Source organism: Hyposmocoma kahamanoa, unplaced genomic scaffold (genome assembly GCF_003589595.1).
Source record: "Hyposmocoma kahamanoa isolate Upper Pololo Valley unplaced genomic scaffold, ASM358959v1 76, whole genome shotgun sequence".
NCBI classification, from domain to species: domain Eukaryota; kingdom Metazoa; phylum Arthropoda; class Insecta; order Lepidoptera; family Cosmopterigidae; genus Hyposmocoma; species Hyposmocoma kahamanoa.
In genome coordinates this window covers 11,595,139-11,607,988 of record NW_020653900.1, presented here as the reverse complement: position 1 = coordinate 11,607,988, position 12,850 = coordinate 11,595,139, and the positions used below count along the sequence as shown (strand labels likewise).

Sequence of the window (12,850 nt, the reverse complement as noted above, 5' to 3'; positions counted from 1 at the left end):
AAACTACCATGATTCCTTTTGTCTACACTGCTTCTAATGAATGGATAAAAACATCTTAAAGTTTTCCATACACTTTGGTTTCCGCAATCTTGTTTAGCTGAATGTCTACAACTCCTCATGTACTCACTATTGCATAACATGTAAGTTTATAAAATTGACAAACCTCCTACAATATAATAATTATTATCTGACATATTGAGGTGTCCAATGCAAAACTCAAAAAGTGTGAGAATTCCTGTAACATGAGTTGTCTAACTCATTACAGTGCATTGGTGAGTGTAACACAAACTATTGGTACAACCTCTGAATAACTATACAGGGTGTAAATTTGAGACAGGGCAGCAAGGCCAGCTACCTTAATCGTTGCAGTTACAGGAAAACGGTTCGAGAAGACTATCCATGAATTTTTAAGATATTTTGATTGGCATTCACAGATTTCGAAAAAATGGTACAGTCAGCAACATAAATGGCAATTTGTACAAAAATTTTTTTTTATGCCATTCGTACCGGTCTCTGGTAAGGATCAATAGTCTCTATGGGACCAACTGAGGAAAGAGTACTCGAAATGTCAGAAATCGCAAAAAACTTTTTACCATACATTTTGTAGGGATATATCTAGTTAGCAGTTATTCTAGGTAGTTAAGGAAATTAACACATTGTATACGTATTATGTATTTCAAAATAAAAACAATAACGAAAAGCAAAATAACATAAAAAATCTATGATCGATTCGCTCTCTTCTGCAAAGAGCAAGTAGCGGCTGCAATTTTACTCCAATTCATTTCTTTCCACATTTGAGAACATTTTGATTAAAAATCGTATACAAAGTGACAATTCTCTATTAACAAAGCTGTTCGAAATTTAAAAAATAATGTTATGTTTATAATTTGTTTTTACTTAATTCTTATTTGTAGACTAATTTGTTAGTTTTCTTAACTACCTAGAATAAAACTGATTACTAAATATGTCCATACAAAATGCATGATAAAAAGTTTTTTGCGATTTTACTATTTTTTTACTATTTACTATTTTTACTATTTTGCGATTTTGATACTCTTACCTCAGTTGGTCCCATAGAGACTATTGATCCTTACCAGAGACTTGATCGAATGGCATAAAAAAAGTTTTGTATAAATTGCCTTTTATCTTGCTGACTGTACCATTTTTTGAAAATCTGTGAATACCAATCAAAATATCATCAAAATTCATGGATAGTCTTCTAGAACTGTTTTCCTGTAACTACAACGATTAAGGTGGCTGGCCTTGCTGCCCCGTCTCAAATTTACACCCTGTATAATTTAAAAGTGCTCAAAAACTATGCTATAATGAGATAGGTCATTTAATGGACATTCATACATTTATTAGGTTATGCCTCGGACTCCTTGATAATCATCTAGATATGTCAAAATGACATCAACATGTATAATTTACAAATTTTCTCTATGAAAATGCAAGAGAGAAGTCGGTTAATAAGGAAGGAATTATCTGCATTTGAATAAGAGCTTCTTTGTAGTAACATGGTTAGAATCCCTGCCTTCTTCTGCCTTTAAGCTCATCACAATGTACAATCCATATTGCCTGATCCAGTGACAAATGTTCGCAATGATCCAGCATATCTTGTCTTGCATTCTCACTTACAATTCCTGCTATCAATCTATCACGTACCATTTCATCTCTTAAATGTCCGTATTCACATACATCGGCTAATCTTTTCAATGCAGTGACATATTCATTTATAGACTCTCCCTCTAGTTGATCGCGATTGTTGAAATGAAACCGTCTGTATATGACACTTCTCATCATTTTGAAATGCTCATCTACACGTTTTATGACTTGAGAAAAGTTGTGTTGTTCTGTCAAGCCCATTCGGGATAGTTGTAGGTGAAATTCATCCCGCTCCTTACCTGTGTACAGTGAACATTCTCCTTGAGCAACTGTGCAAGCTGTTCAATATTATCTAATTTGAATACTAATTTTGACGTCGTGCTGCTTTTTTATTTTAAGTAAGGTGTACATAATTCCTTCGGTCATAAATATCAGCTTAATTGGTATATCGTCTGGCACAGTGTGATAGAAGACATTGGTTTGAATCCGGCCGGATCGAAGGAATTTTTCATGAGTGTTCAATCTTTGTATTAATAATAATTATAACAAACTATAGTCCATTTGTTTAGGTACTTAACTAAATGTAAACAATCTTGATATATCTTTTTATTGAAACACATGCTTTACAAATCAATAGGTATAAAAATAGGCATGCAATTTCATATGAAGCTAAGTATTTGTATTTTGTATTTGAAGGTAAGGGAAAATCATTTTATAAATGTATATTTCATTAAATAGACATCTCAAGATTGTTTACATTTATTTAAGTACCTAAACAGATGGACTTTAGTGGAGTAATTTCACAAAAAAATAATTGAATATAAATTCAATAAAAATTTAACATAAACATCAAGTTTCAAGTAAATTTTTCAGATCATGTCTGTATATTACAATATATTTTTAATTGAATAATTGTAATTTTAAGATACTGTACACTTACACAAATCGTGTTTAAAACCTTAATTTTACTGGATTTTTAATGAACAAGTTGTGCGCCTGATTGTAAGCGACATGCCTGTCCACAGTAGGTATAGTCCCACTCAGAGTTTTAAATCGCAAAAATTTGGGGGGCACTGCCACTACGCCCGTCATCCTGAGATATAAGGTGACAAGTCCCATGTGCCAGAATTTCACCATGGTCTTACAATAAATGTTTCTAATTTAATAAATTGTTCTGTTTTACGTTCTTTTAGTACTTTACAGACACATATGCTCTAACCAGCTATCAAAAAGTCCCAAGGTTGCAGTAAGGAATAGTTTTTGCGCTAACTTACTTTTAAATGCTTACCAATAAGAAACATAAGCAGATCGATCCTGTCCTGATCCGTCAAAGATCTCAGCATCTTCTCCTGAAGGTATCGAAGAAATCGTCTCTTCCATTTACCCCAGTGTTTAAGAACAAAGTTAAAAGGACCCGGGGGTTGGACATTGCACGGTGTAATCAGTATTTTCTGAACGTTCTTCATTTGTTCCTGAGTAAGTAACATTGTAACTTATTTCGTGATATGTTTTCTAGGTTTCAAACCACTAGTGGTAAGTATAAGTACGAAACCACGAAAAACGTAGAAAAAAGCACGAAAACAAGAAAACAGTTTTGTGCGATTATCAGCTATCATTGGCTGTCAAGTCAATGACACTGACAGTTGTCACTCAGTTTTAGAACGTAAAATCAATACAAGTTTCCGGCTTGGATTCTTATAAATTAATCCAAAAACTTCTGTAGCTACTGTCGGGTAAATTTCTAAAAAAATTCAAATGTATAGATTGATCTTCCAAATTTTCCATTCAGGAGGTTTCAAACTATAGTGAAACAAAAACTTTACTAAAGATGACAAAAAATCGGTGGAAGTGACACGTTGAGCTCGTGCAGGTAGGTTATGATGTTTCAAATAAGCTTTAGTTACTACCATAGTATAATGTCCTACGGGATTCTCATGTGGGGTACAGCGGCAGATATATAAACCATATTTGTGTTGCAAAAATAAACGATTCGTTCTGTGTACCGTTTAGGTTCTCGGATTTTTCTCAGAGAAAAGTTTAAGGAGACTGGTATCATGACTGTGCGCTGTGGCATCACAGTACATTTACTCAAATATTTGGTATAGGGAAGACCGGGGTTGTTAGTTCCCGGGGTAAGTTGTTCTCACAGCAATAACTTTGCAAGGAAAATATGTAGCAATACAAGTGCAGCGCGTCGTTAAAGCGTCAGGTGGTGCGTTTTGTCGGTAGCCATATCAGTTACTCCGGCGACGACGTGTGGCTATGTGTGTGGCTATGTGTGTGGCTATGTGAGTGGCTATGTGTGTGGCTATGTGTTTGGCTATGTGCGTGGAGCTGTCAAAATATCATGTAAGTAAATTTTTTGGTCTGTCTTTGTTTATTATAGGCCGATTAATACGTAACTTTTCTAAATTGTAGTGACGTTAGTAAGGAATCTTATTGTTTGAATATTTTTTTAATTGATTCTATTACTTTGCCGGTATGTCAGTCTTCGTAAAAACGTAATTTGGGGCTATAAGTTCCTCCCTCGAGAGGCTGATTGTTCCTAGGAACAACTACCCCAATTGACCTGCAATTATGCTGAGCATTTAAACGTTAAAATAAAAAACTGCTTCTATAGGCTTAAACTACTATATAACATAAGAAAGCATCTGACTCTACCGGTCAGAAAAATCTTGGTGGAATCGCTTGTTTTGTCCCAACTCAATTATTGTGATTCGGTTTACGGTCCGCGACTTCTGGTGAACGCAAAGGCGGCGATTCAGCGGGTACAAAATGCATGTGCCCGTTTCTGCTATAAAATACCTAAACGGTCGCATGTCACGCCATATTTACATGATAACAAAATATTGAAAATGGAAGCGCGCAAACACATGCATCTCACTTACCTTATTCACAAAATAGTATTCACGAAACGACCATTATATCTAAGTATATGAAAAACTGGAATGGAGAGGAGATGAATCTGACAGAAATCTGCGAAGTAAAGGAACTTTGTTAAGAATTCCATCTCACAAAACAACCGGATATAAGGGTTCATTCAAGTACTCAGCATCAAAGATCTGGAATAACCTCCCTCCACCCTTACGCGAACGCGGATCCCTTTTGAGCCTGAAAATGCATCTAAAGAGGAATATGCTGGTGGATCAAAAGTGAGTGCTTTTATGAAACGCAAAATAAAGGGAAAAATAAGACTCTGTGCGATGTCTATGGAATGTCTATAGAAACTATTTTTAAAATAATTGTTTAGAATTGAGATAATTTAATTAATAATTTAAGATAATTCATAATTATAGATTTGTTAATATTATTATTGGTTTATTGTCATTGTTATTATTATTTCATTTTATTATTATTATTATTATTATTATTAGATAAATAATATTTGATGTTTGTTTGCGATTTGTGTGTGTCATCGACAACGTAGAGCTGCCATGGTGGGGTCGAGCTGAAAATCAGGGCTGAAATCACTACAAAGTGATTTCAGCATTTCCCTGAGCTCGTGTCCGTCACACACATATTTGAATTTTTTATTATTTTATATTAATTGTTTTTTAAGTAATTCATTAATTCAGTAAATTGCGTAATTATACATTGTTTATCCTCATTTCTGTAAATTATTATTATTATTATTATTTATAAAGTTTTTATTATTATTATTATTATGTGTGTGATATGGTTTAAATTGTTTAAATTATACTTAAAATTGTTATGACCATTTTTCTTTGTTTTAAGGATGCCAAACTACAAACTGGCTCTTGTCAAATATTTAGACAAGATGATAGTCACTTATGTGTGTCTTAACTGTGATTCAGATGAAGAAATGAGCGATGAATAATGTTACTGATGAATAAGAATGTAGTTATTTTTTTTAAAGTTAGTTGTGCATAATATAAACATTACATACATACAATTATAAAATAGGTGGTTTTATTAAGAAAATCTTTGTTATTCTGTCATAATCGCCCCAAAGCGAGGCAGAATGTTCCGCTCCGAAATTTGTCAAAAATTAGCTTCTATGAAAAATACTATTGAGATATTAGCAGAAGTGACTATACCTACTATTACAAAAAGCAATAAACATTTGTTTAATATTTCCACATTTTGAAAATCAAATCCTTCATTTTTAGTATAAAAAAATTTGCAAGTTATTTGAAAATCGGAACGTTCAGCCCCGCTCTCTTCTACCCGTAAAAATATACATAATTTTGTTAGGAAAGAAGATTTATCCATAATGTTAACCTTAGAACTAAATCTAAACTCGTGGTCGATTTCGTGTAACTAAGGTAAACGATTCTTTTACGGGGAACTGTATACGTTTTTACAATAAGATTCCGGAGCGTATATTAAGATTACCATTTCATAGGCTTAACTTAAATTAAAAGTATTTTAATTGAAAAGTCATATTACAAAATTGTAGACTACGTGTTAGATAAAGATGTATGGAAAGACAACATGAGTCTAGATTCCACACAAATATTATTCACAATGTATTCTATTGCATTTAAGTTTACTTGAAAAGAGCAATCCCTAGAGTTTCTTGCTCGTTTTTACTCAGGGAGGTCAGCGTAGTGAACGAGCATTACCTTAAAAATGACGTTTTCAAATGTAAAATTTTAAATAATTTATTTAAATAAAAAATAAATGATTATTTGACTTTGACTGTGACTTTGAAATATTGTAAATGATAAACGTGTTTAAAATGTATATATTTTACAAAGTGCAACCCCTACAGTTTCGTATTCATTCTTCCCACAGATTCCCATCTGTCTTACGAATGATCAGGAGAGTTTAATAAATATGACGATTTAAATTGTAATTTGTTTACATAAGAAATAAAATTATTTAAGTTTGAATTTGAGTTTGACTGGTTGTTTTTCTTAGACAGAATAGGTACTACAATACAAATAAGAATACCTACAATTCTTATCGAACGACAGCGCTTAATTAAACAGATACGAAGTTTCTGACACGAAACAACAACAATTCTCACGACAATAAAGAGACCAACGTTGTTAGTAGTTAATTGAAAGTTTGCTGATCCTATTAAATAAACTCTCACTACCTCCGGCGAAACAAATGTGATGAAAACAAAACAAACTGACGAAACGATGGTTCATTTAGAAAGCACAGATGTGACTGCGAATGCTCCATTAAAAAAAAAACATAAGTATTGGTACGAATGAATGTTTGAATAGTTAGGTTTTAATCAGATTTTTTTGTCTGTTTGTGGTAGTATCTTTACATATCATTTTACTTTACTTTTACTTTATTCTTGGTCCAGCGCCGCGTTTTCAATTTAATTGTTATTTAACAAAATTCTTTTATAACATTCTATACCATCTTTCAATCTATGAAACTTTGTAGATAAGAAATTCAGGAAGTAATAATAACATTTCACCGAGTTGCTTCATTACTAAAGATGTTGTCAAAGGTTGAAAACAGTAAAAAGGGGTGTTATTTGACCGTTGTGATTAAAAATAGGTAACTAAGTATTGTAGTAGTAAGTAAGTAGTATTATAGTTCATAAGGTACGTATCAAGGATTTAAGAGGTGTAAATAAACAGATATTGTTGCTAACAAGTGTTTTTTTCTATAAAATTGCATAGACACCATGTCCAAGACATCATGACACTTTGAAGTTTGGATGTTTTGTTTTAGAGTTGAATTTAAACTTTGAATGTTGAGCTTCACGTGCTCTTGACTCTGTTACATATGAAAATCTGTTGACTATGATCAAATACTTTTAATATGGTAGACCAGCCTTTTGTATATTGTGTCAAGTGGTAACTAAATTGCACTTAAAAGTGATAAATAAGTGTAATTTTATACTAAGGAAAAATTATAAAATTAAACAAGTTCATAGCAAATGCAAGCAGATTGCCGCGAAATTATTCACAAAGCACCCCTGGTGCGGACTTGATGATATTGTATTAGGTGATCACATACGAATGAGATTTTAATGGATACGCTTCGACGGACCCGTTAAAAAGCACCAAACGCCCTAACTGCCTACGGAAAAGAACCCAAATCTCCCGACATTTCGAATGGCGGTTACGCCGCTTGGCGCGCGAATAGGCTGTAACCCCAATCTAAATTAAAATCTAAAACCTTGTAAACAAGGCAAGTGCTCACTTTTTCGGGGATTTTAACCCTCGGAATTAACGAGAGTTATAAAAGGGGTCGAAACGGTATACAGCAACCGTGGTTTTTGTCTTCACTTAGTGTCTGTTTATTCGTATACGTACCCCGTTATGGTAAATTACATTATTACTAAATACTCAATAGATACTAGACTAGACCTTGAGAGATACTTTTAGTTGTTCCTTTGACTTTTTCCTATCGTACTGTTAAATTAGTTGACTGTTACTTCTCCCCCATCCATTCACTGTCTATATTAATTACCTTATTACCTGGATACGGTGGACAATAGCTTTAATTATTACAAACTGACAAGTTTCTTTGTCGTAAAAAATGAACTTTACGTTATTTAGCGCTCAAAATTGCAAATGAAAAAAGGAACAAATTACAAGCGGATATATTGAAGCTAGGTACAAATCAAGCTATGTGTAGACTACATGTACCTTCTATCCTCCGTAGAAAGACCAGTGATTCAGTGATCGTATGTAGGTAATTTAACTCATGTAGGTATAGCGGTAATAAAATAAATGATGATATTATTATTAACGTTTATATTATTTATATATGTTAATATTATTAACGTGAATTTCAGTTCGCTTGTGGTGAGAGTACCGACCGACGTCTGTGGATCTTCATGGAGGAAGAATTTTGGCCGAAGGGTGTCTTATATCAGCGGTTCCGCGGCCGGTTGCATGACGCCAGATTGCGTCAAACATCGCCGACAAGTGAAATTCGTGTGTATTAGTTAGAAATAGTGTTTTTTTTTTATATTGTATATTAGTACTTAAGGTATATATTATATGGACCATATGGCAATAAAATTATTATATGTACATTATTACTATAGCTATAAGATTATATTGCGCAATAAAACAGATAGTTAACGGCATCATACAAAATATATTGAACCAACACAAAATACTATTAGAAATATTTTTTAATCCAAATAACAATAATAAATTATTTCAAAACTATAATATAATAATAAAATAAATAAGCAGACTATAAATGAGAAAGTAACAGTTACAATTTTCGAATATCTGTATGTGAATGTAGCCTTCAATACTCAGTTCTCTTCCTTTCATGAGTTTGATTGATACGAGAAATCACAGCATCAGGGGTATTAGGGGGACTCTTGAAGCCTAGGGTGGAGAGGGGAGTGGCCCGAGGCAGGTGAGGTTCCTTGCGGTGGCGCATAGAGCTCGTCTGACTGATTGATTGCGGCTTGTCGGTGATCCGAGTGTTGTCCGTGAATCGCAGATCTGAGTACCGATTGTCGTTGAGTCGTGAGTGAGAAAGTTGGACGTCAACATATGCGTTGTTGGGCGCCCAAGTATCATTGCCGCGGCCCCGTTGTAACTCCACCAAGTTGTTGGCCAACTCTGCCGCTGCCTCCCCATACAGTTTTTGCCCGCGGCGTACCTGCAAACAAGAACAGTTTTTTTAAAGATAAGCTTCCATATTGAGCTGTGTTCTGGGGTACTCTCAACGCAATATGTAAACCTAATTGCGCCACAACAAGAATAAGTAGGTAGGAGAGGTACTCGCACTTGCTGTGTAGTTTTGTGGTCAAGACTGGTCTGTCTTGTTATTTTCTCCTTGATCTTCTTTTGGTCTTAAGTTTTCAACTATTTTTTAAAACATATTTTTAAGATTCCGCGGCGTTTAGTTATGGTTGTTCTGCCATTATTTCTACAGTAAAGAGAAATAGTAAAATAGTAAGTACAATTCCTTGTGTCAGTTCGTCCAGAAAAGTATTCCTTACCTATTTGTACCGCCAAGCAGTAATGTGAGTACTGTGTTCCGGTTTAGAAGGGTAAAGGCGCTGGTGACATTTGAGGCACACGGGACTACTACTGTTATGGATAAGCGTGTAGCTTATCACCAGGCGCACGACTTGCTTTGCCCCGCCCCTTGGTATTATAAAGAAAAGTAGGTAACTTTTATTCACAGTCTTTACCTCTTCCCTGATTTCGGCCCTCCTGCGAGATACCCACTCGATTCGTTCTTGCAGTTTCTTGCACTCTTTCTCGTTTGTCAGCAGGTCCGATCGCAACGACTCCATAATTTCCCTATACCGAGATCTCACACCTTGGTCGATAGCTTGTAAGTTCTCGATTTCGTTTTGCGTTTCCCGAATTTTGGATTTCGACAAGCGGAGTCGACCTTCCTGTAAATACGTGAAAAAAAAACAATCCAATAACGAATAATTAAAATATGATCACGAACGCTACGATAAAAAGTCTGCCTTCGGATAGAAACATTTTTATAAAAATTTGGCATTCAGAAAATAAATCAATGTAATAATTTTTTTTGTGGAAATTATATCTCAATAATTGTGGAATATACAGCAAGCTCAAATAACTGACTTCAATCATCAGATTTTTTATAATAAAAAGTCATATTTGACGTTTATTACTTTAAAGAAGCTAATATCAAAGAATTTTACTTAATTATATACCTACGGAACTATGCTCTTATTTTGTAGTTCAATTACAATTTAATAACACAAAAAAGCACAACTGAATACAACTGTGCCCTTTACTTCTATTCATGAGTCAAATATTAAGTGTCATTTAAATTAGTTATGCCCTTAATATTTTTCTATTTTTTTTCCACGAAAAGAGAAAAATTAAAGTATAGGTATTTTAAAAACGGCTGATTAAAATACAATGAAAGTTTCTGTATAAAACATGTGTTTTATATCATGAATAAACTACTTAAAAATTTTAATTTTTTTTTTATCAGAAAAATATTTATTAAAAAATATTTTTCTGATTTACTAAAAATATTTATTAGAATTTGCTGCTTGCTTTATTGTACTCCCAAAAGTTTACAATGTAGCAGGTGGACACGCTTAAATTAGAACTTGGGACCCAAATACACAGAGAGGGCAACATTTAATAAATAAAATCTCCAAAAACCGTACAAGAAACGAAGTACAATTTATACAAAAAGACAATTGTTAAATCTCAAATAAAAACTATTCTAATACTATATTATGAAATTGAAAGATTAATAAGCATCTATAATATGTTGTTAATAAAGAAAATATAATTAACAATAATAACAAAATGTTGCGGTAGCATTTATGCCTAGTATTTTAATTAATATTTTCTGTTTAATGGTTTTTTATTTGTAGCTTATTTATAACATTCCACATAGTTTTAATCGTATTAGGTGAATTTTTAATGTCGTTTATATACCTTAACTTCTTAGCTACTATTTTAGATTTTTTTAACAGTTTTTCATATTTTTTGCAGTATTTTTTTTTATATTTTGTTATTATTAGAATGCAACATCAATATTTTAGTAACCTTTTATTTCAACTATTTGTTTTTATGTCTGTTTCTTTCTTCCGAAGACAAAATTATACACCAAAAGCAAAAAAAAATATTTGGTAGGTTTGATAATTAACGAACATTATTCAAGTGTAAGCACAGAAAGCGGTAGTAGATGTAAGGCGCTGGAAGAAACAAAACAACTAGAAACCTTTTCTGCCAGTTTTCTTGTGAGCACGTCGAGGTGCTCGTCGAGGCTATCCTTCTGCTCCACCTCGAAGCTCTGAATCACATTGTGATGAGGACAGAGACGGTGCACTAATTGAACTTGATTGGAGGGTGGTAACGGCTCCGTACTCGAATTTTCCTTTAAACACACGCAACAAAATATGTTTTATTGTCATATGTCGGTATGGTCATCAACTTACCATTTTATCTGATTTTGAAATCAGTCTATTTATAAACTACATAAATCTAATGATTTCTTTAATAATGAATATTAATTACTCCGAGATTTGCACTTAGTTTCAATATAGGACCCGTAAGATTTAATGGCACTGTTTTTACGGGACTATTTCTAAAATATCCGAAACAACTTCACACAACACTCTGTGGAATGAAGGTTTTCGTTCCTATTATAGAAATTATCGACAGGTTTACTAATGCTTCATCGAGGTGAATAATTATTTTATAATCTTTCAATGTCATAATCCAAAGCTGGTTTTCAGGACAGAAACTCCGTGTAAGAAACTTCGGATACTTTAAAAACAATTCTGTGTAGCTTGCCTGTAGATTTCAGTGTCACAATTGCATTAGCAAACTGTGGTCGATTGTTTGTTTCAAGTGTTTGTGATATGAGCACAAGCGGCATTTATTAACCTTGCTTCTCCTCCATCTCCACCTTATAAATAGTAGAAGTAGCACTAAGGTGACTCCGAGGCCCGCGGCTGCGACTGTTGTACTGTCCATCGTCGCGCCGATCGACCATTCTCACCACACCTTTATGGGATTTTAAAAACACTAGTTATTTTGTTTGACTTTTTTGTGACTTTTATATATCTTACATATCTGACATTCTTGTGGTTTTAGTCTTTTGGATTTCGAATGTGACGTTTTTGATGGAGATTCGTTTTAAAAACTATTTTGGAATGGCAATTCGCGAATCCCCATCAATGTTTTGGAAAATAGAATTTTTTGGAGAGGTGTTTTTAAAAAAGAATTAGGCTTACATATGTATGCGGCTGTTAATTTATGTACATTAACAGTATACCTGCGACACCTTTTTTTTTTTCACGGGGGGGAAATCATTATGGATACCCCTGAGTCCAGGGAGACTCAGGGGCTATGTGGGGACTCTCCCTCCAGACTGGTGGGCCTACCCCACTAAACCCCGGGCTTCCCTCTCGCCGGTTGAGTCAGCGCCGTGGGATCGGTGAACATTCACCACGACGCCGCCCGGCCGCCCTAGCTTGCGCATACCTACGATACCTGCCTACGGTACCAAATATAAGTTGAATAGGTTCACTAGAAAGATGGTACTACCATTGGCTTTTAACATCACTGTCCTTTTGTGAGATTGTGAGTGCAGATTAAATTTTAAAATTCTGTAGGATGACATATTTGGCTAGTAGCAGTAGAGCACCTTGTGAAAGAGTTCGTCCAGGGAAGTACTGCCATCTTACCTATTTCTGCCACCAATCCGCCACTAATGTCAGCATTACTGTGTTCCGGTTTTAGCGGGTAAGTAAGGGTGCTGGTGAAATTACTGGCACATGGGACTTGTCAACTTATGTCTCAGGATATCAGGCGCTACGGCTGTGCCC

At 34.2% G+C, this 12,850-nt stretch overlaps 1 protein-coding gene across 1 annotated transcript; it reads right to left on the bottom strand.

Annotated features, from left to right (window-relative positions):
* Nucleotides 1–8,633: 8,633 nt before the first annotated feature.
* LOC113232545 lies at nt 8,634–12,054 on the bottom strand. The gene is made up of 4 exons (XM_026467313.1): nt 11,907–12,054; nt 11,239–11,394; nt 9,707–9,916; nt 8,634–9,168 (listed from the first exon to the last, which is right to left on the bottom strand). The coding sequence occupies exons 1-4, from the start codon at nt 11,994–11,996 to the stop codon at nt 8,806–8,808; spliced, it is 819 nt and encodes a 272-aa protein (XP_026323098.1). The 5' UTR covers nt 11,997–12,054; the 3' UTR covers nt 8,634–8,805.
* Nucleotides 12,055–12,850: the final 796 nt, after the last annotated feature.

Coding starts and splice junctions, on each gene's coding strand:
- LOC113232545 (XM_026467313.1), bottom strand. CDS start 11,996: ATGGACAGTACAACAGTCGCAGCCGCGGGCCTCGGAGTCACCTTAGTG. Junction 9,917..11,238: donor CAAGAAAACTGGCAGAAAAG/GTTTCTAGTTGT, acceptor ACGTATTTACAG/GAAGGTCGACTCCGCTTGTC. Junction 9,169..9,706: donor GGGCCGAAATCAGGGAAGAG/GTAAAGACTGTG, acceptor TCTTGTTTGCAG/GTACGCCGCGGGCAAAAACT.